Here is a 23,822-nt window from a genome sequence, read left to right as displayed (position 1 = left end):
TTGGGAGGGGAAAACAACATCAGAGCGACCGGTATGGGAATAGGCCTGGAGCTGGGATCCCAAACATGCCCTTTTTGTACTTCAAAGTGTCTTTATTGCAATAAGGAATGTTTGTGCATCATAAACGTGTGTATAAAAGACGGAGCCGTAGAGAAACTTGTTAGAGCACCTCGAGAAGATACCCTGTTGTCTGATTTGACGTGTTCTGTTCCGTCGGAAATAAACTCCTGTTTCCTGCCTTCCAGTCTCCAGCGCCTGCCTCTTTATTTGGTAATCATGAGATGGGTGAGAAGCGGCTAACGCCGGGCAAATATGGGAAAAGGGGTAATCGACCTGACCTGCCTGAACCCTTTGATTAACATCTGGCCCATGCACCATCTCAGTTGGCCTGAACTTGTTACTTTGCCCCAACCCAGTGTGACCAGATACCCATAGTTTGTGCTTTTTACCACTATTTTTAGTAAAATCTTTAAAATTAAATATCTCCAGTTCTTCTGATTGGGTTTTTGTCATTTTGGTCTTGTTTTATTTATTAAAGAGTAGTCTGAATTTCTAACTTGGTGAGGGATTCTTGTTGTCTGGTGTTTTCACTTCATAACTCTTTGAAGGGTTTCACAAATACTTTACACATTGCCTTTAAGTTAAGCCTGACTGCTCTGTGCCAAGGTACCAGAGGGTTGAGCGCATGATAATGGAAGAGGTGTGGCCAGGGTGCCTGACTCCGGACCACTGGGTTCACGGTTCGATCCCCGGCTCTGGCGGCAGGTTAGCACAGCACCATGTGACTCTAGGCAATAGCTTGCTTAATTTTCCCGACGGCCCCCAGTGCCTGGACACCTCCATCGGAGGTAGCTGTGCACTTTACAAATGCTGCCATTTTTTTTAAATCTAAGATTGGCTGGTCGCTTAACCTGACAAGGTTTGTGGATGCTGCTTGACCAGGGCTCACACCCCAGTCAACCACCAACCCCAATTTCTTCCAATCATCAACCAGAGACTCATTCAATATCAACGCCTATTCTAGAGCTCAACAAACTACCTTACTGGCAAGAGCAGGATCCCCATGGTGCAAAAGAAGCACCAAGCAACCAATCTAATTAAAAAACAGTGTTTTTCTCCTCCATGCAGGCTAACATTAAGTCAACCCTTCTTACTGAAAATTAACCTGTTGGAATGAGTAGTGGTAACAGGAAGAAAACAAACCCTGTTTGTTAGACACGTCACAAGACCAAACACAGGTGAAAATTCACTGCAGCTCAGACTGAAAATAATTGGACAGCTGATATGGATGTTGGGAAAGCCAAAGAAAAAAACTCCCTAAGCAGAAGTACTAAAAAGATAACACATTTAAGCACAATACTCAAACTGCTCAGTATAAATAAGATAAATCGAAAAACCTTGTCTCTTTATTTAGAAAAAAGCAAAGGGGCAGTGATCAATACGAAGGGCCATAGAAATTAGAAGTAGAGAAACACTGTGGTCAAGTGGTCTTGTAGAAACATAAGATCAGAAAAATGAGCCTCAGGAGGTAGATAAAGGTTCAAATCAAAAACCTATTACTTAATTGCAGTCTATTTTAAACAAAAGAGCCCTGTTCGAACTTAGCAGTTACCATTTAGGCAGAAAGGTCTTATTAAGACTTGTTCTATCATACTGCAGGAGATCTGAGAGCTAATAACGTCCCAGTAAATCTCGGTGATGACCATTAAAGGGAGCCTCAAGAATGTAAATAAGAAAACTGACATTATAGGGTGCTGATTGGACCATATGGATCGGAGCATTTCAGACATAAAAGACCAACAGGCACTTATGGGAAAAAGTAAATGAACAAATGAAAAAAAAGAGTTGGCTGAAACCAAATCGAAAGAACAACATTTGGAAAACAGATACCACCGCTCTAAGCCCCAATTACTGGAGATCTCAGAGAAAGCAACCAAGTCTGTCTCAAAGGGGGAATAATTCGACCAAATTATCAGAACGGTGATGGAGAAAGAGAGGATACACAATTCAAATAAGGAGAGTAAAGTCAGGGAAGCCACCGTGCTATACACAAATCACTAAACAGGAGAGAATTACTAAATCAGAAAGCTGACAAAAAGTTGTACAGTATTATGTGTCTCTGCAATTGATAGTAGCATAATTTCCATTATATTAGCAAATTTGAAGAATTTTTCACATAATGCTACTGGGCTTAATAACAACTGCAAGCAAAAAAGCCATTGAGTTGCAAGTTTTAAGACACAATCCCAATGTGATTCTAAGAGATGCACATCCCCGCAAATAAGGGAAGTGATTTCAAAATGTTTATATTGGGGTTTTTTTATTTCAAAAGTTTTTATTCGACGTTTCAGGGTTATATATCATACAAATCATAAATTGCAATGTACATACGATCGATACTTGTAATTACATATCATTCAGCATACAAAAAAGCATTATGACCCATGGTGGTGGTGAATTGGAGATGGAAAGGAAAGGAACGGAATAGATAAGAGGAAGAAGGAGAAAATGGAAAGAGAGGATAAAGGTTAGAGATGAGATGTGAGAGGTAAGAAACTTGATGTAAGATGTAAGAAGTTGGATGTTAGATGTCCACCACGATGCGGCTTAGCAGTTCCGGTTACGAGTGACTGGTTATTTAAGCTGTGCGAGAATATAATAACCAGTCACTCGTAACCGGAACTGCTAAGCCGCAAAATGTTTATATTGTGATCTCAATATAGGTTTTTGGTTCCGCTGCTGCAGCACATACAGGAGCTGCACTATTCTTTCTAAAAGAGATAAATATAAAAATCCATAATCATGATTCATATTCTAAAGGCTGATGGGTGTGGTTTTAATAGCTTAATCAGTTCAAAACAATATAATTATTTAAGTAAAATAAATTTAGTATTGTTTAATTAAATGCAATAATTAATTTAAAAAGTGATTCGTTTTTAAAATAAAATGTGAGCAAATAATAGAATGAATTACATTTTTATATAGATATATATATACACACACTGAAAATATTACCATTTTACCAGCTAGGTAAAATGCTTCTGATGTAAATTACCATGATGTAATAGTACTCATGATGTAATGTCTTCCGATGTTAGTTAATGTGATGTAACAACTGACATTCCTACCTCAGAATGTGGTGTGCCAAAGAAAAGTTCTTCCAGATCCTTATTCAAAGACTTTAAGGAAGATTCCTTACACTATATGTGTTAGACCTGGCTCTTTTGACAGGTTTATCCCCAAACTTTTTGCCGTTTGCCTCCTATTTTACTGACCCTGTTTTTGTTGGCTATAGGATTCTGGGCACTTTACCACTGCTGATCAGTACTAAAGTGCATATGCTCTCTGTAAAAAATTGTGTTATGATTGGTTATCCATGATTAGCAAATTTGATTTACTGGTAAGCCCCTAGTAAATGCAGGGTTGTGCCAGGGGTGTAAATCAAATGCTACTAGTGGGCTTGCAGCACTGGTTGTGCCACCCACATGAGTAGCCCTATATATGTGTCTGAGACAAGTGCACCCACTTGCCAGGCCCAAACCTCCCCTTTCCGTACATGTAAGGCACCCCTAAGGTACCCTCATGTGCAGGGTGCAGTGTTTGTGAAGGGTAGGACATTTACTGGTGAGTGTCACATGTTCTGATAGTGAAATACTGTGTATCTTGTTTTTCACTATTGAAAGGCTATCTGTCCAACATGCATAAAATTGGAGCTGCACTGTGACATTTTTACATGTGTAACTTACAATAGGAACAAGATAGGAAAATGGGGTTTAGGCTCTCTAAACTCAGAATTCATTAACACACCTTTAGGTAAAGGTTTTTTTAAATTCTGTGTTTAAAAATTCAACTTTTAGAAAGTTGCCATTTTCTTACTTTACCATCCTGTGTGCCTATGAGTGGTTGTGTATTCCGCATCTGGTGTGGGAATGTGTATTCACTGTAGACAGTCACTGAGGGGGTTGAGGTGTGCCCTGCCTTGCTGGAGAGACTCGTCGCTGGGATGAATAGAGCTGGTCTGCATTTAGAGTGGTGGGAGGAGTTTTCACTAGCACCAAAATAGGTTGTGTCTCCTATTTCAAAATGCTGTCTCCGACCCTTGTGGTCATGCTGCACCAGGGAGGACCGGACTGGTTTTAACTGGATTCAGAGACCCTTTCCATAAAGAGAGCAAAGAAAATTTGGGGTATAAGTAGAAGACCTAAAACCCCAGGATTTTAGATTACTTCAAAAAACAAGAGGACCCTGCCAAGAAGAAAGGACTGTGTGAGGTGCGCTGCCTTTTCTGAGTGAGGGGGGGGGGTTCGCCTACAGTTGCTGCTTCTGTCTGTGGTGCAGGAAAGGGATGGACTCTTTTTGCCCTGCTGTGGTCTCCTGCTTGTGAAAACTCTCCAAGGGCTTGTGTGTGCTGACCTCCTGTTGGAAGTCTCAGGGATATAAAAGACTTCATTAAAGATCCTTGCTGGATCTAACAAAACCTGCCTGAAAGGAGGGCTGAAAACGGTGTGATAAGCGCTGCCCCAGATGTGTGTGGGGTGGGACAGCCTGCAGTTGCGGCTCTTTCCTGGAGAAGGACTGGTTTGTTCTTCATCTTGTTTATTGTAAAGTGCGAGTGGAGCGCTGTTTGTTACTTGAAGAGCGCTTTCCTCTTCATTTATTCCTGCCAAAAAGAGCACTCCAACCGAGTGCAGGGCGATCACTTCATTTTCCCAGTGTCGGGCCACACAGCGCAAGGTGAGTGCATCTTTTGCCCCAATGACTGTACCAAAACGCACCCGATGGGTGCTGCGTGTTAACAAAGGGGATTGGTGCGAGGCTGATCCCCGGTTGGTGCCAGCGGGAAAAGTTGACCAGGTCAGGACCGTGTGATGATCCCTGACCGCCAGAGAGGAAAATACTTCAGAGCCTCAAGTGATTGCCTTCCCTCTCACTGCCTCCCAAGCCAGAGAGAAGAGTGCGCGGAGGGAGCCCCCAATTCACCTCACCGACAGTGGAAGAGCTCCACTGATGTTGTGCAGTGGGCTGGGCGAGTAAGACCATGCCTATCCCCTCGCAGCCACAGTTGATAAAGCGGCTTCCCCACGACGCAGGGACTGCATTACACACACCTTAAGGAGAGCGAGTGGTGCAGCCCGAAGGAGCTGAGCTGAGGATAGCAGGTGTGAGCGCACTCACACCTGCTGGTCACTGTTGAGAGGCACTTGCTTCTTAAGGAATCCTCACGGAAGTCCCGCTTGGCCTCTTCCCCACATCTTTGTTAAAACCACATGTCGTTACACCGCCCGAGAGCAGGTAGAAGTGCTTTCACTCACTTTTTGGGGCAATGATTCTTCAACGCACTGTGGTGTGACACATTGATGGAGGTCCTTGATCAGCAAGAAGAATCCTGGGTGAGGAACGTGCTATAAAATTGCCTTAGTGCGCCTAACAGATGTGCGTGTGTCCCCGTGCCAGCATTAAGAATCAAAATTACCACATAATTTGGAAGAGAGGTGCAAGTGCGCTGTAGCTATGTGGTGCCTGCCTCTATGGTGATATGGTGATTCAAGGGTTTTCATGGTTGCCACAAAACTGGAGTTAGGTCTAATGTTTTTATGGTGAAGTTCCCTATATGTGCAACTAAGATGTATTTGGTTTGTTGCCCTAACTGTGAGGTTAGGCATAATGTGTTCCTATGATCTGGGCAATGTATATCTTGGTACAAGATTGCCTTAAATGTGATGTTTATGATGACCATTGCCTTATGGCATAGTGATTTTATTATCTATGTGACATCATGGCAAGTGCCTAGTGGCACAGTGATTTATTTGATTATGGTCTAAAGTATTTTATGTACAATACAAAGGAAATTGTCATATAACCTTGTGTGGAGTCTCTTTTTGTGGTGTGCCTAGTGTGTAACTGGTGTGTGTTCACACATTGCCCCTAGGATAAGCCTGACTGTTATGCCAAGCTACCAAGGGGCCGAGTAGGGGTTATCTTGGGTGTGTAATTCCCTTATCATGACTAAAGTGGTGGGTTCTGTCTGGCTTTGGTTCATACCGTAGCCAACCAAAAAACCCATTTCTAACAATGTGACATTACAAAATAATGAATCTGCAAAATATTCATTTCCCCCAAAAATATATTATCAAAAATAATTTGTTTTCCAACTTTAGGGGTTTCCTGCCCAGAGAGGTATACGTTTTGTTTTTAAAATTACATAAAAACAATAAGATACTTTAACAAACCTGGAAAATCCCAATAATGACCTGATCTTTGTGTGTGGCCAAATTTGGTTTAAAGGTGTCTGGCAGTTTTTGTGACTGTACTTCAATGCAAACCTTTCCTCTCAAATAAAAATGCAGCAATCAAATTCCCCACCCCGCCTCACTGACACGTCAGTCCCTTCCCCCGACTAGTCTGCTTTTTCCACTACCACTGAAAATAAAATGCATTTTTAGTGGTTTCATAAGTATTCATAGAATGACATTTCAGAGCTATTAGCAAAAGAAAATTGCCCTTCTGTTTGAATGAATTAATCTAACCATAAATACAGAACCACTTCTGTAACTCGCACACACATCCTTTAACCAAATCAAAATTGTATCTTGGACTAGATTTAACCAAGGATGGCTAAGTCATAAATATAAAAGGCTGCCACTGCCAGGTGATCCTGGAATCACTCAAAATGCAAGAGTATTTCAATGGTTAGGTCACTGTTATCTGTTAACACAGTTTAAAGATAAACATTAAATGTGCAGGAGGGTGGCACATGTACACTTTTCGACTGTGCTCTGAGTGAAAAACATTAACCGCGCTCAACTCCACTGTGCCCTGAGTAAACAAAAATTAAATAAGCAATCCTCCACTGTGCTCTGAGTAAACATTAAATGTGCACTCCAAAACTGTGCTGTGAGTAAATATTAAGTGAGCAGTCCTCCACTTGCCATGAGTAAACAACATTAACTGTGCACTTCTCCACTGTGCCCTAAGTAAACAAAATTAAATGTGCACTTCTCCACTGTGCCCCGAGTAAACAATATTAAATGTCCACTCCTCCACTGTGCCCTGAGTAAACAGCATTAAGTGTGCAGACCTCCTCTGTGCCCTGAGTAAACATTAAATGTGCACTCCTCCACTGTGCCCCGGGTAAACATTAAATGTGCACTCCTCCACTGTGCCCTGAGTCAACATTAAAGGTGCTCTCCTCCACTGTGTCCTGGGTAAACAGCATTAAGTGTGCAGACCTCCTCTGTGTCCTGAGTAAACATTAAATGTGCAATCCTCCACTGTGCCCCGAGTAAACATTAAATGTGCACTCCTCCACTGTGCCCTGAGTAAACATTAAATGTGCACTCCTCCACTGTGCCCTGGGTAAACAGCATTAAGTGTGCAGACCTCCTCTGTGCCCTGAGTAAACATTAAATGTGCACCCCTCCACTGTGCCTGAGTAAACATTAAATGCCCACTCCCCCACTGTGCCCTGTGTAAACAACATTAAATGTGCACTCCTCCACTGTGCGCTGAGTAAACAACATTAAATGCACAGCCCTCTACCGTGCTGTGTGTAAATATCATTAAATGTGCACTATGCTCCAAGTCCTTTCCTTTTAAAGATACAACATCTCTATGGACTGATATAATAATGTTGCTTCGCTTTGCTAAATGGCATGTAGCCCTCTAATAGGTGGCTGAAGCATACATAAAGCATTTAATGAAATGCATGGTGTGATGCCACGGCCATTTATCCAGAGGACTGCACCGCAGAAGTGTTATTAGCCGAAATACACTTCACACAGTAGTATTTGAGGTCTAAGCTGCCAGAAAATGCCGAAGGTTAATGTACAGAAACTAAGACGGTGACACAAAGGGCCGCTCAGGACTTAAGAGATATTGCATTTAAATCACTGTTTCACACAGGTCACAAAGGGCATGCACAAATCATCAAATGTCATGCTAAATAGATGCATCTCTACCTCCAGAGATCATGAGGGACAGAGCACTAGCAGAGACGGATTTAGGGAGTTTTCCAGAGATTCTCTGTTTCTCTGTGTTTTCTAATCGCTGACGAGCCATATGAGAAGCCGCTTCATTGCAGGGCTTTGAGGAATTATCTGTACTGTCCACACTCTCGTTTCTTCCATTTATCTGATCTAGGGGCTCAGAAAAACTATCAACTGTGTAAGAGAGAAAGGATAAACGTTATGAAAAAAAGTAGTTTGCAAAATTAGCACAGAGGTAGATAACCATACTCGATTTTTTATACAATCCATAAGAACAATTTTTACAATAACTACCCATTTTGTATTTCTTTGAAACATGAGGTTATTAATATGCACTTTTTAATTTTCATATACTTGTTAAAATATACCAGTGTGCCGAGGATACGCGTCCAGGACCCAACACGAACGGTGTACCAGCGAGACTGAAAACAAGCAGACGTTACTGCACAGTTTAAGTATTCTTCCTGAGGCAACGTGGGTGAACTGAAGAGCAAAAGAATTGATGAGGAAATGGCAAACAAGACATACATCTTGAAGCTAATCCCAGGGTAGCTGAAGGAAATCCACTCTTCACCCTGCATTACTTTTCCAAAAATGGGGCAGGGGATTGTTTTTCAGAGAACACCATATTATCATCAAAGTTGTTTTACAACACTGTGGCGTGTATGCGAAAGAAAATATAAAGAGGAGGGGGAATTTCATTCCAGAGTAATCTAATCTATGTACCAGGTGCCAAGCGTGGGTCTATGTGGTACAACCAATAACAAGGGCTGAAAAGGAAACCAGGGTTGCTCCTTTAAGGCAAGCTGATGACTGTGCCCTGCCATATAGCGAATTCAAGTAAAACATCCTTCTGAAATGTAAGTTGTGGACCGGTGTCCTGGATCTCAGCTATTCTGCTCTGTTCCAAAGTGTGAGGAGACCAATGGAGACTCGGAAACATATTGCTAAATAACACACATGAAAACTGTCATTGTAACAACTACATTCTAAACATGGGGGATGTAGGAAAGAATTCTTCAACTGTCATCTTCTCAATGGAAGGTTCTTCATAAAAGGACAGAAATTAAGAACCATGAAGCTCAGCATTAACAGCATGTCGACCAAGTTTCAGAGGAATGTACATTTGTCAACTTCTGTGGTGCACTCAAGAACAGAGGTGTAAATACTGCTAATACATGGAAGCAGTCTTGGAGAAACACTTGCATCTTCAAATTCTCCCAGAGCATAACTATTACAGCAAAACGTCTTTGCAATAACAGTGATACTGGCACTGAATCCGAAAAAATCTGACCATTTCTAACCACAAGTTTAATGTACACTAATCTGAAGAATTTGCACTCCTCTGGCAATACCCTCTTGCACCACTAGAGACTCTCAACGACTCTTATCCAAGCCTACTTTCAGGACCAACAGCACAACCAGACTAACTTGCATTCAGATTACTCTCCCTAGCCGCTTTCAAGCAACAGCCCACTTCCTTTTAGCATCTATAATGGTAAATAGAAGACAACCCACAGCTTTACTGCCTGCAAACCAGGCTGAACCAAAGGCAACCACTCTTCCCTGCTCTATGACCTCCTCCCTTTTTGTTACCCATTGATAATATATATATATTCCCACATGGGGCCTCTGGTACACGACTTAGTGGTGGCACTGTCAACTCTAACTTGCCACATACATGACTCATGGGTCAGAAAACCCATTCAAATCTGCTCTTTTCAATGCAGACGTGCCATCAAAAATACCCCTTACATTCATGACATTACTGACTTCTCAACCTTTTCTTGCTACTTGGGGAGACCTGGTCCTCACAGTCTTTAACAACCATTATAGCTGATCACCTCACTTGTAAATAGTAATAAGAGACAAGCAGAGGTATATCACTAATACTTTCGAACATTATTTCCTGAACCCCTCTTAACCTCTATGCACAGCCAAGCATATACCTCCAAGCACATATTTTAACTTGAAGGATCTCAACAACTGAGTGGATGATCTATGAACATCTTGGCTTAAGGTATAATTTTCACAAAACAGTGGTTCTCATTGGCATTGTAGTATTTCAGAATCATTACACACCTAAATCCAATAACAGCAGCAACAACAACAGCTTTAAACAACTTCAGAACAAGTACTGATAATAATACAGCCACTCCAAGTAATCAGTCTCGTCATATTTTATAGCACATTACCACAGTGTACATAAAGAACAAAAAAATCAAGCACACTGTGTATCCATGTGAAAGAGGAACCACCATCAAAAGTAGTCACAGTTTCCAGTAGTTTTCAACAAAGCAAAAGAAAAGAAGAAAAAAACGTCTTCATTAACGACAAAGTAATATACTAACTGAGTCCAAGGATTATGGTAAATGTGCATTCTATGTCGATGAAGTTTTGACCCTGTTGTGGATATAGGACCTCATCAGAACCAATAAATAAAGGGACAACCTTATTTAACTAAAGTTAACAGCCCCCCTGAACCACAGCCGTGCAAGACACCAATTGGTGTGATAAGAGTAAATTACTCATTCAGGCACCCAAAAAGGATGTCCCTAAATGTATATCGACAGCTGAGGACTGCCAATAGGTTAATGATTGTAAGAAGGTCCAAGGATGGGACCAGCTACTGTAAAACTGAGGAATTTTCGATGTTTCTGAAAGATGGGGATGTGGATATATGCGTCTTCCAGATCAAATCTCCTTTGTTGAGGCGACGCAGGATCTCGGCTAGTCACCATCCTGAAATGTTGCTTTCTCAGGAACTTGTTGAGCTTTCTGAGATCCAGTATTGGTCTCCACTCCCCTGACTTCTTCATTATTAAGAAAAAACAGGAGTAGAAACACTGACCCCATTGTAGAGTTGGAACTTCCTCAAACGCACCTTTTGAGAGCATGATCTTTACTTTCTTGTGCAATAGGTGAAGATGAGGGGGAGGGGCTCCCTTGGGGGGAGTAGTTGGAGGTTTGTTTGTGAACTCCTGAGTATGACAAAAAGGCAATTAGATTCATACCCATTGGTTTGTTGTTATGCTCTCCCACAGCAGGTAGAAATTGCAAATCTTCTGACCAGTGAGGGGGGAGGGGTGGGGGTGGGAGCTAGTACCCGGCACTGACCATTATTTACTTCCATTGTCTTATTCTTGGGACGGTGTTCTCTTTCAGCCCCCTTAACGAGAGAAACCAGCTGTAGAAAACTGACGGTAGGTGGAAGGCTGATAAGTATGCCTGTATTGCGCATGAAAGGGCTCGTATTGCTGTGCCCTCTTAAAACCGCCTCAGTATTCAGGAAACCCATGTACTTTTGCTCCTCTGAAAGGCATCCTTCTATACTGGAGGGTACCCAAGACTTTGTTGTGTCAGTTTTTATGGACAGCAGCAGCACCTGAGATCTCGAGCAGCCTTGGCTGGCCCACTTCACACCCATCTTGAGTGCACCTTAGATCACACCTACAAGCATCCATGGCTGGCATATTTCACATATGACACATACTATGTATGTGGGAGAGTGTGAAAAAAAGGATCATACAGAACAAAAGGAATAAGAGCACTGCGCTGTTAGGATGAGAACCCCCACTCACCTGAAGATGACATGCTTCATCATTGGGTTGCCTCCTCACACTGGGACCTCAAGGAACCCAGTGTAGGCTACAAATCCCCCATGGAAGCAAAGAGGAGGAGCAGAGTTGTTCTGTTATAAAGATGAGCAGTGTTGATGTATAGGAGTGAGGGGCAGAGTGCAGACCAATGAAAAAAGTGTAATCTGGCTCAAGGTGGGCGATAATTATCCTTTATTCTGATGCCCCCATTGGATAGAGTTAAAAAGTGAATGAATGGGGATTGCTATAATTGTCCTATCTTATGTGGTCAACATGTTTCTGTCAAGGATGACTTTAAAAAGTTCAAAGCGGTACAAAAGGGGGTGGTGATGGACGGAGCATCTGAACCAATCAAACACTCACACCTAGTCAAAAGATCTGGGTTTGATCCATCACCGTTCTTTAGCCCACTCTGCCACCCCAGTTCAGACATGGCTATATGCAAATCAGTCTGACCCTGTGCCTCATGGGAACAGTCCAGCCCGAACTGCCAAGCCATGCCTTCCCTGGACCGGAAACAAGCTTCCGAGGACCGGTTTCTGGCATTACAGCCGTCTTCAGCCCGGCTTGCTTGAATCCAGTGGCAAAGTGAGCAAGGGAAGACATGGCTTGGCAGTTCGGGCTGGACTGTTCTCATGAGGCACAGGGTCAGACTGATTTGCATATAGCCATTTATGAAATGGGGTGGCTGAGTGGGCTAAGGAATGGTGATGGATTAAACCCAGATCAGTTGACTGGGGGTGAGTGTTTGATTTGCTCTAACGCTCCGTTCATCATCCCCTTTTGTATCGCTTAAAAAAGTTCAAAGGCATTTGTCTGGACCAGGATATGTATGTCACTCTGCTATTATGTTCAAGAAATTATAAATACTAGACATACATTCCATTTGTTGGCTATCTTGTGGCCCCGTCACAGCAATAGGGCCCACTTAAATCGCCTGATCGTGAATAAAAACTCTGCTCCACCGTCATCAGTCCCCACCTAGAGTACAGAGCTTCACTGCTTCTGCATGCTTTTTCATGTGTGGGGCTGGCGGGAGGCACACTTCACAACCACTCTGGACAAGGCCCGGCATGGGGACGAAGTCTGATAGCAGAGCTAACATCCTTCACAACACCAGTGTTTGGTTTGCTAACTCCACGTCAGGCAGTTTGCACTGTGCTGTATAGACTGCTGCTGATGGACGGAGGATGACGAGCCCCAAAACCCTCCCACCACATTGAACCAGCTTTGAAGGAAACTTTCAGCAATGCGGCCAGATTTCATCCGTGTCAATGCATGTTCACTTTGAGGTAGCAGAGGGCGGCTGAACAAGTCACTGTTTTTTTGGGCAGATGGGACATTCTTTAGAGAAAGGTTCATAAAACGGGAGTTCTGTCGTTCTACCAAACCTCCCTTCAGCTTGCAGTCGAACAGCTCCAAAGCAGTTGCACATGGCGGCCTCTGTATCTCTGTGTTTTGTGGTCCGGCACCGGTAAACTCCGCTATGCGGCAGCGGGAAGCAAAGTTTTTGCCAAACGTGGCAAAAACTTTGCAAGCTCCAACAGCGGAGGGAAATTCACCACCCATCCCATATCCAATGTCTGTCTGAGGAAGGGTGACAGATACTCTTTGTGCATTCCCTTTAGACAGTCAGAAACACAGGGTACTTCAGGGCATCTGCATTCATCTACATACTGTTAGGTCTTCAGGGGAAAGAGGCAAGGGAGGATCTGAAACCTACATTTCAATAGGTAGTGTCCTGTCCTCACACAAAGTACTGATCAACCCCCAACCGGTGGGCTGGTAGGCAAGACTGGGCTGAACTGGAACCTGTGCACTTCAAAGGCTTTGCTTTGCAGTCATCTCCATTTGCAAGGCACTTTTGGATAAAAGCACTGGGTCTCTAACCTGCTAAAATTAGACACTACTGTTATTTTAAACAGGTTCGGTCAGAGGAAATGGTGTGTAGCTCAAAGGACTCATCTGGACTGCTTTTCTGGAAGGACTGAATTTCTGCTTGTTGCCCTACTGCCTGCTGCTCCCTGCCTCTGTTGAAGGAGTGCTGGACCCTACCTTCTTCCACAGTGATCGCCAAGGGCTTGCTAGCTTGCACTCTGTTCCTTTTTCTACCCTCCCCATGTGACTCGGCAATCCGTCAGTCCGGCATCGAGCAGAGAATGCCTAATCACCAGCTTGCCTGCCAACTGATCAAGTGCTTTTGCTTGCTTAGTATCAGCACTGTACATTTGAAACTGTGACCAGGAGTGGACCATGCTGGATCGCCAGGGGTATTGCTCATCAACCAGCTCTGTGCTCCGTTCAAAGACCAGTGTGCCCGGTTCAACCCACGCTGCAACTGTCCAAGGCTGTGTCTTCCGATTACCACTGAAGCCGCTGTAGTGCCTCCCAGCACAGCTCTTCAGCAACGGGGAGTCCAGGAAACCAGAGGTGTACCCAAGACATGGGGCTTGTCAGCCAGTCACCGGCCCACGATGTGTGCTCTATGCTGGTGATTCACCATCTGAGATGACGTGACAACACAGGGCTCACTTACGGCCCGCCGACATCCCCACATATGTACTGGGATTGAGCTTATGGGCAGCAACCTCTCGGGAGGACCCCAGCTTTGAACTTGGATGCGGTAAAGTGGGCCAGTGAAATTGTCCATATTCACAGCAGCATGAAGAGCTTGTGGAACACTATTTTTACATGCAAACTCTGAAAGTCATATTTTGAATAGGATTACTTGCATTTTTATCATTTGGTCTTATTTTGCAGATAATACAACAACGTATTTTTATAACCTATGTGGAGTGTTTTTGTTGTTTATTCATTGGGTTGCTGTGTGTATGTGTGTTGCACAAATACTTACACATTGCCTTTTTAGTACATGTAAACCTCTAGTGTGTATCTTACTTCCCCGATTAGAGCGATGGTTCCGGTCTGGCCTGGGTGCATACCACAGCCGACTAGGGATCCCATTTCGTGCACACCCAGTCAGGCAATCTAAATTTCAACCCAAGGGCTTGCTTTAAGGCTAACACATATATCATTATTTTCTTTTTAAGAACGCACTACAGAGTTCTTACTTTGTGAATTACACCAGAAATTGACAAAGGCTGTCTTCTCACATGAACAATGAAACTGGGGAATGTCAGACAATAAGGGCCCGACACACCAAGATCAATTTTAGATCTGCATAGAAATACCATTCCCCAAAAGTATGTGTGCAAATTTGGCAGCAGTCTGCACGGAAATCTGCATGTGTACTACCAGGGAAGTAATGTGGTGTTTTATAAAGGCTATTTCCACAAATGCACATTAAGCACAATAGAAAGGCAGACCTCTGCACAAATGCAGACTTTTCTCTTTATTTTTAGAGCCATTCGCAAACAAAACATGTTTCCCCATGGAGAAGTCCCCTCTTCTCCTTTCCAGGGTAGGAATGGGTTGGAAACTAGTTTGTGAAAGTCAATAAACTTACAGGAAGTTCAGCATTTATATGTATTTAGGGAGCCAGTTACTTTACAATCCAGCATACAGTGTACTGGCAGTTTGCCTCACTGCCTCAGTTCCTTTTCAACAGCTGTAATGGTTTACAAAGGAAAAAATATTGCAAATGTATTGACAACCGGGGAGGAGGGAGTGTTGTATATGACTTCAGTGAGGTTGCCTATGATGCAGAAGGAATAGTTTCTTACCCGTAACTCCAGTTCTCTCTTAGAGGAATTTCCATTATAGTCATAAGCACTGAATAGTCCTGCCCACGTGCGGGGACCTCCCGGAGCACTTTTTCACAATATATTTTTTCAAGTGTAGATGTTTGTCTTTCTTCAGGAAGGCCTGCAGAGTCACTTAAGAAAAAAAATATCCAGCCCATAGGACTAGGCGACAATAGCTCAATTCTTCATCTTGTGCTTAAAAAGGGGGCCAGGAGAATTATATTTGTGTATAATTTCATGATGTTTTAATATAAAAACATATATCTCCTTCACAAACCGTTTTTTGATAGAGCATAGAGGTAAAGAAAAGCAGGACAGAGTAGCTCCATAGGCTGTCATTATAGGAGTTAAAAATAGAGGCTGTACCTTTAAGAACCCAGAGACCACCAGTATCCCATCATGCTGAGAAGGCAGTTGCTTCAGTTCTTTTTGAGGCGATGCATGATGACATTTAGGCGACATGGTTAGCTCTGTCCACTCCACCAGGGAGGAGGGAAGGTTGCTTATGACTATAATCGAAATTCCCCTACGAGAGAACTGAAGTTACAGATCAAACTATTGTTTCTCACGTAGATTGAACTAAGGTAGCCATTAAGCACATAGATGTCTGAGGAGGCCTGTCCTACTTGAGCATATGCTCTAGCATCAGATTCTAGGCAGTAATGTTTGGTAAATGTATGGACAGATCTCCACGTGGCTGCTTTGCAAATATCTTGAATAGGGACATTCTTCAATAAAGCAGCAGTAGCCACTTTTTCTCTAGTGGAGTGTGCTTTCGGTTTAACTTATAATGTCTTGTTAGCTTTTTAGTAGAACAAAAGGATGCAGGAAACTATCTATCGGGAGATGGATTGCTTAGAAGTTGCTAAACCCGTACAGACCAGACTATAGCTGACAAACACTTGCTATTGTCTGTCAGTCTGCAGATGTCCCTTGTCTTATTGAGATAGAATTTCAAAACTCTCCTCACATTCAGGGAACAAAGTTCTTTCAGCTAGAGTACAGGTATTCTGAACGAATGTTGTTAAGGAGATGGCTTGATTGACATGAAAGTTCAAAATAACTGTGCAGAGGAATTTTGGGTGAGTTCTCATGACCCCTTTGCTAGCGTGTAAGACTGTGTATGGTTTGTGAGAACAAAGAGCTTGGATCTCGCTAACCGATGTTACTGCAAAAATGAGTTGTCCTCCAAGAAAGGTGTTGCAGGGAGGCTTTGTCGATAGATTTAAAGGGGTCCTGCATAAGACGTGAAAGTACTATGTTAAGCTCCCAGAGAGGACACGGATGCCTAATGGGAGGGAAAACCTTCTTTAACCCATCTAGAAAATCCTTGATTACGGGGATTGTGAAAATAGAGGTATGTGAATGACATTTTCTGTAGGCAGTAAAAGCTGCCACGTGAACCTTTATAGAAGAGAACTGTAAGCCAGATATTTCGAAATAGAGTATGTATGGAAGAATCACATCGTCCTGGCAAGAGGTAGGCTCCACTTTCTTAGAGGAACAAAATTGCCTCCACTTGAAGGCATATGTGCAACGGGTTGAAGGCCGCTTAACTTCCTTCAGGATGTCCATGCAGTTTTGCGGCAGATTCAAATGACCGTACTGCACCAACTCAGGAGCAGGAGCAATGTCGTCAAATTCAAAGAGGAGAGATTGGGGTATACCATCTGGCCTCTGAACTTTTTTTTTAGCAGGTCTGGTCTACATGGCAGCTTGAGATATGAATGGACGGAGCAGTGAAGGAGGTCCATGAACCACCCCTGATGTGGCCACTCCGGAGCTATAAGAATCATCTTGGTTCTCAATTGGGACAACTTGATGAGGAGTGTTGGGATCAGGGGGATCAGGAGAATCAGCAGAAAAGCAAAGAGATATTTGCTGGACCAAATCCTCCATAGGGCATTCCCCAGCATCCCTGACTGGAAGTACCTCTAGGCGAAGCGTCAGCATTTTTTGTTTTCTGTGGTGGAGAACAAGTTGATGGCAGAAGGATCGATAATTCTCTCCTTCGAAGGACACACTTTTGCCCTTATGGTATCAATGGAAGATCCTGGATAATGTAAGATTTGAACCGGGACAGAGGTCGACTTGTTGTGGCTGACCTGAAGGCTTAACTTAGAATAAAGCTGAGCTTCCTGAAATGTGGACACCTTAATTAGTCAATAGTCTAGGTATGGGTAGATTATTATTTAGTCTCCTGAGATGGGCAGCAACTACTGCCTTGCATGTGGAGAATGTCCTGGGTGCTGACTTCTGTCTGGTCATATGGAAGTATTTGGTTCTGATAATGGACCTGCCCCACTAGTAACCTCAAGAACTTTTGATGCTTTCTTGCAATTGCTGTTTAAAAGTATGCCTCTTGAAGGTCGATGGAACAGAGCCAATCCCCCTGGTGTAATTGGGGATACATTTAATGTAATACCACCAGCCAGAATATTTCTAGTTGAATCCACTTGTTGGCTGTTTTGAGGTCGAGAATGGTTCTGAATTCTTTCTGGTCTTTCTTCTTGATGAAAAAATGTACCTGAAATAAATGCCTGTACGTCATTGTTGGTGAGGAACGGGTTCCACCACCTGCTTTTGTAAGAGGATTTTGACCTCTGATCAAAACAGTGGGAGTTGAAAACTGCAGGGTTTCGGAGGTATGGACAGTGGAGGACAGGTGAACTGCAGACAATGTCCATTGCGAACAATATTCAGATCCCAAGCGTCATGTTTTATGGTTTGCCACTCTGCCAGATAATATTGGATGCTTCCCCCTACTGGAGTGGGTAACAGAAGAAGGGGAAGTAATGATTCAGGGTTTTGACCTGGATGGTTGCTTGCCCTGAACAGGTTACTGGGTAGATCTCTCTCTAGGCTGCTTTCTTTGGTATAATTTATAGGGACGTTAGTGCTGTTGTTGTGCACTACTTTGCTGGCGCCCCTGATATCAGTGAGAGGTTTAAACCCTCTGGGAATAGAAGCAGTGTTGGAAGAGTCGGGAAGATTTTCTCTGTTACCTGGTTCTATCTAAGCCGACTGCCTTTACAGTGTCCATTTCCACCTGCATCCATGCCATTTCTGCATCGGCATGGCTCCCAAATAGAGTGGTACCAGAGAATGGAAGATTTAATATCATCTGCAGTGATTCTGGCTTGAGAGATGTAAGCCGGAGCCAAGAGTGCCTTCTAAGAGCGACACGCTTGCAGTACTCATGAGGCGCTAATAGAGAAAAGTGTGCTGCAGCACTAATAACTTGATTAGATACCATTAATCCTTCATTTAGGATTTCCATGAAGTCTTCCCTCTGTTGTCTAGGGAGTTCTTTCGCAACTAGTTCATGGAGTCCCACAGTGCCCTGTTGTATCGGCCTTAAAGAGGAGTGGCTCTGGCTGCTTAAATGGTGGTTGCTGCCATACTGCACACTTTACGACACACAGAGTCTAACTTCAGACTCTCCTTATCGGGAGGCACTGTAGAAGTGGGAGTAGTGGCATGTTGCTTCTCTGCTGCCACTACAATTACTGAGTCTGGTGTAGGATCTTTCCAGAGGAAAGCAGGATCTTGCACTGGAGGGCTATATTTCTTTGAAGTCTACATGGAGCTGGCTTAACTGAAACTGGTGTCAAGAAGAGGTCCATAACAGGTTCAAGGAGACCTGGCACTAGAGGCAGCAAAAGTCTTGATGCTGACCTGTATTGTAGAGTCTCAAAAATGACTGATGTCGTTGGTGTTAGAGACGACCTAGGAATTTTAAGTTTCACCGCTCCCCTCATGAGGACCTCTTGAAATGTTGTGACATCATGAGTGGAGGTATAGAGTCTGAAAGCATGGAGGAGTATCGTTTAGTAGAAGCGGAGGATGTGTCCATATGATGTCTTGACCGAGATCTTCATCGTGAATGATGATGAGGGTGAGAGGTTGAAGTGCGCCTTGGGCTGGGTCGATGGCACCTAGAATGATGACGTGATTTGATCCAAGATCTAGGTCTTTCAAGTGACCATTGCCAGTGGAGTGGGTGGCAATGGTGGAGGAGGTGGAGTTTAAGGCCGTGGTGGAGGAGGAGGAGACGTGCTGGTGGTAGAGAACATGGTTGGACCCCTAAAGCAGTTAATATGTTCTAGAGTACTCTGAATCTGCGGAGGAGTAGAGATAAGACTTCTCTTTTTTCTTGTCGCCTGTAGCCTAGACAACGTTGAAATAGTTCTTGACATTTACCAAGCTCGACCTGCTTTTCAACGGTGATTGACGACAGTGTCGCGATATCAAAATGTGCCTTGATGACTATCTGAATCTCTAAAGCGACCTTCTTGATGGCCTCATAGTAGACGGCCTCCTCGATGTCGATTGAGACCTGCAGGTCACTGCTATTGTTATCGACATCGATACTTTTTGCCTCAATGTCGAGGTCCACGCCGTACTTCTCCTTGACGTCGACTGGGACCGATGGTGTTTTTCTACTGTTTTCTTCCTGGCATGCCCTCCAGACAGAGATGACGGAGTTCTGAGGTCCCACCTTCAAACTGCTTCTGCAGTCTTCTGCGCGGTTTGATACCATGGAGGTGAATCCTTGCTCTGTCCCTCAGGGCGCACTTTGAAAAGCTCCTGCAGTGACAGCAAGATTCAGGAACAGGACTGTCTTGTAGGCAAATAGTACACACCTAATGGGGGTCTGTTTTAGCCTCTTTTCTCCAACAGGCTAGGCACTTCTCAAAGAGAGAAGGCATTTCTCAGTGAAAATACTGAAAGAACCAGGAAGAGCCAAAAAACGTCTAATTAAATAGGTGTCACAAGTTTTACTTGTAAACATTTGAGGACAAACAGAAGCCAAAATTGGCTGAGCTCAGTGCTCCAGGGTCCAGTCAGTAGGAGCTGGAAAAAAGAACTGAAGCAACTGCCATCTGCTCAGCATGATGGGATACTGGTGGTTCCTGGCTTATTAAAGGCACTGCCTCTATTTTTAACTCCTATAATGACAGCCTTTGTGGCTATTCTGTCCTGCATTCCTTCATTTCTATGCTCTATCAGAAAAAGGTTTGTGAAAGAATAATGCGGTTATATTAAACATCATGATATTATACACATATATAATTCTCCTGGCCTCTTTTTTAAGTACAAGATGAAGAATTGGGCCATTGAGGTCTAGTCCTATAAGCTGCATAATATTTTTCTTTCTTAAGAAACTTTGCAGGTCTTCCAGAAGAAAAGCGAACATTTACACTAAAGAAGATATATTGTGAAAAGGTTCTCCAGGGTCACTGCACGTGGGCGGCACTATTCAGAGCTTATGCCTATAAATGGAAATCCCCTACGAGAGAACAAGGAATACACAAAAGTAACGTTTCCTTCAGCACCATAGGCTCCTCACGGATAGTCATAAACACAGAATAGAGTAGCACGCATATCCCTAACATGTGAATGTCAATACAGAGCTATAAACTATAAATAATTTAAAAGCGTAGACTATGCAGGCATGTGTCAACTAAGATTTACTCTAATTAAATATATTTTTTAAACTTGCCTGGCCTAATAAAAGAATCAGCACTAGAATCGTCATCTAAACATTAATGTTTAGTTAAAGTATTAACTGACTTTCAAGTAGCTGCTTTACAAGTTTTTGTAAATCGGGACAATTTTTAGTCCAGGTGACAGATGTAGCCTTACTACGTGTAGAATGGGCTCTAGGTTTACCTGGTAGAGGTTTGCTAGCTAATTGATAGCAACGAGTAATACAGTAAACTATCTATCTAGCAATAATTTGGTTAGATGAAGGCATACCAGTTCCCAAAGGTCCATAATTTATGCACAACTGATTCGTTTTGTGGATTTCTTTAATCCTATCTAAAGAGAACTTAAGAACTCTCCAAACATTTAAACAGTGGAGGGTCATTTCTGCTGGTGAAGAAGGGTTATTGAAATATAGTGAAGTTGTGTTTTTGATTTTTTTTTTTTATTCTTTGTTCATTTCTGGCATCATCAAAATGAAAACTTAAAACAACAAGTCAGTCATAAACATATGCCAGTTAAAACCAATTTGCCTGGAGGTATAGTTTCAGAATAGTAAAACACAAACAATTGAAGAAGGGTCTGAGGGAAATTTAAAGACCTGCTCAGTTCGTATCCCCCTAACTGTAATCCTAACAACAAAAGAACCGGGGGTCTATAACGGAGCTTCAAGTACTCCGAGCTGCTGCAAAACTCCTACATAAGTGAGTTAGGCGCTAATAGAGCTACATAAGTCTCTACATCAGAATGTGTGCCAGGACAAACCTGTCGAAGGACCTACTGAGATTGTTGGTAAGACCCGTACAGAGATGTGTTGGATTCCCATCAAATAGGTATGTAGATCAAGTGTTCTCATTTGGTCATCCAAAAATGGGGTGGTATGTCTCTTGATCAATGAGACCCATCCATCGCCCTTACTCAATTGGGTCGCACCATCAATCGCTAAGGTACCCATGAACAAATGATAAAGATGGGATCGAGTGCAGTGCAAAAATCAAAAGATGTGTGAGTTAAAAACAAGGGGTAAAAGGATCAATAGGCGAAAAACTCTAATGTAATTTGTCCTTTCCCTCAAACAAACAAGAACAATGCAGAGGAAGCAGTCTAAACATATAACTGCATTTACAAGGCCAACATGTTTCAGCCGGTAGGGACAAGATCCCATGGCTTTCTTCAGGGCCAGAGTTCTAAGCAATAGCTAATGCATACATAAAGTGAACGTAACGACAATCTGTAAAGCCTTCCACCAAGCTCGGGTCCTGCGATGAGACAACGCCGGACAGAGCGGGGCCTCCTTTTTCCTGAGCTGGGTTCCAGGAGAGGTGAGGTACACTCCCTGTACTATTCAGATGTAAGAGACACCGTTTGGTACAGAGGAACACGATTTTGGACTATTTATGTATATCCTTTACAGATTGTCGTTACGTTCACTTTATGTATGCAGTAGCTAATGCTTAGAACTCTGGCCCTGAAGAAAGCCATGGGATCTTGTCCCTACCGGCTGAAACATGTTGGCCTTGTAAATGCAGTTATATGTTTAGACTGCTTCCTCTGCATTGTTCTTGTTTGTTTGAGGGAAAGGACAAATTACATTAGAGTTTTTCGCCTATTGATCCTTTTACCCCTTGTTTTTAACTCACACATCTTTTGATTTTTGCACTGCACTCGATCCCATCTTTATCATTTGTTCATGGGTACCTTAGCGATTGATGGTGCGACCCAATTGAGTAAGGGCGATGGATGGGTCTCATTGATCAAGAGACATACCACCCCATTTTTGGATGACCAAATGAGAACACTTGATCTACATACCTATTTGATGGGAATCCAACACATCTCTGTACGGGTCTTACCAACAATCTCAGTAGGTCCTTCGACAGGTTTGTCCTGGCACACATTCTGATATAGAGACTTATGTAGCTCTATTAGCGCCTAACTCACTTATGTAGGAGTTTTGCAGCAGCTCGGAGTACTTGAAGCTCCGTTATAGACCCCCGGTTCTTTTGTTGTTAGGTATAGTTTCAGATCCACAATACAATATGAAAATATGCAATCCAGAACATGTAATAGCCAGTCCCATAAGCCCAAAGGTAATCACTTAGAAATATGGAGTGTATGTGAGAGCATTGGGTACAATTGGAGGTAGACCCGGAGTAGTTATCAGGCTCATCGCTTGTGGCCCGGTCTGAGCCAGAGGGGTCCAGGAAGGCTGACAGCAGTTTGACCCAATTATCAAGATCCTCACCCAGTTTGTCATCTGTTCTACATTTTTTCCAGTCTCATTTCCTCTGCCATCACCCATTCAGCCACATCATGTTCCCAGCGGTTAAGGTCTGGGCTCACCTTGCCCATCTAAATGATTGCAATACGCCGCTTGACAAGGACAAGAAGTGTAAGAACTTAGAGACCATTTCCTGTCCCTTCTTGCGGTGAATGTTAACCAGGATTCATGTAAAGGTGAAGTAGCTCTGGATACCACCAGTGTCTGGACTGCTCTGGTGCTACTGTAATCTTTACAACATCCAAGGCTTTGAGCTTGATTAGTACTGTTGGAATAAATAGGATCAGAGGAAAGGTCTAGAGAAATCTTTTCGACCAATCAATCAAAAAGGCATTGCCCGGGGGCGTGGCCAGCAGTCTGAGGGAATGGTCGCTTGCTAGCGAGACTCCCGGCCCTTGCCCGACGATCCGCCTCACTAATCCTATCTAAAGCCGGGGACTCCCCTGCTACTAGGGAGAACCCCGTCAGGAATCTACTGTGCATGCATGAAAGAGGTGCTGAACCAATCGGTGCTTCTTGGCGGCAGATAGAGCCTGAGGCGGTGAGGTCCCCCAGAGCCCACAAGATGGCGGCCACATCGTAGCTCCGACCGACTTCCTGACCGGCCTTGGCTGAGAGTGGCTGAACCCGGATTGGGGTCGGAACCCGTCCTGCCTTCTCGCCGCCCATCGGACCTGCTCTCCGTCCTTCCGGGGCGAAGTGGGCCCCCAGAGTGCCTTTTAAAAGCAGTCCCTGGCCCGAGTGAAGGAGAGCTGCAGCGATC

The 23,822-nt window shown here is 43.5% G+C and overlaps 1 protein-coding gene across 6 annotated transcripts in view; it reads right to left on the bottom strand.

Annotated features, from left to right (window-relative positions):
• MAST4 (microtubule associated serine/threonine kinase family member 4) overlaps window positions 1-23,822 on the bottom strand; it is a 1,958,993-nt gene that overhangs the window by 49,588 nt on the left and 1,885,583 nt on the right. For 3 of the 6 annotated variants that reach the window (XM_078675181.1, XM_078675184.1, XM_078675183.1), the window contains one exon: window positions 7,959-8,159. The exons of the other annotated variants lie outside the window; for them this stretch is intronic. In XM_078675181.1, the coding sequence (XP_078531307.1) occupies window positions 7,959-8,159 (201 nt within the window). The remainder of the gene's footprint in view (window positions 1-7,958; window positions 8,160-23,822) is intronic. 6 annotated transcript variants of the gene reach the window in all.

This window comes from Lissotriton helveticus, chromosome 2_1 (assembly GCF_964261635.1).
Source record: "Lissotriton helveticus chromosome 2_1, aLisHel1.1, whole genome shotgun sequence".
Lineage (NCBI taxonomy): Eukaryota > Metazoa > Chordata > Amphibia > Caudata > Salamandridae > Lissotriton > Lissotriton helveticus.
This window is presented reverse-complemented; position numbering and strand designations above follow the sequence as displayed.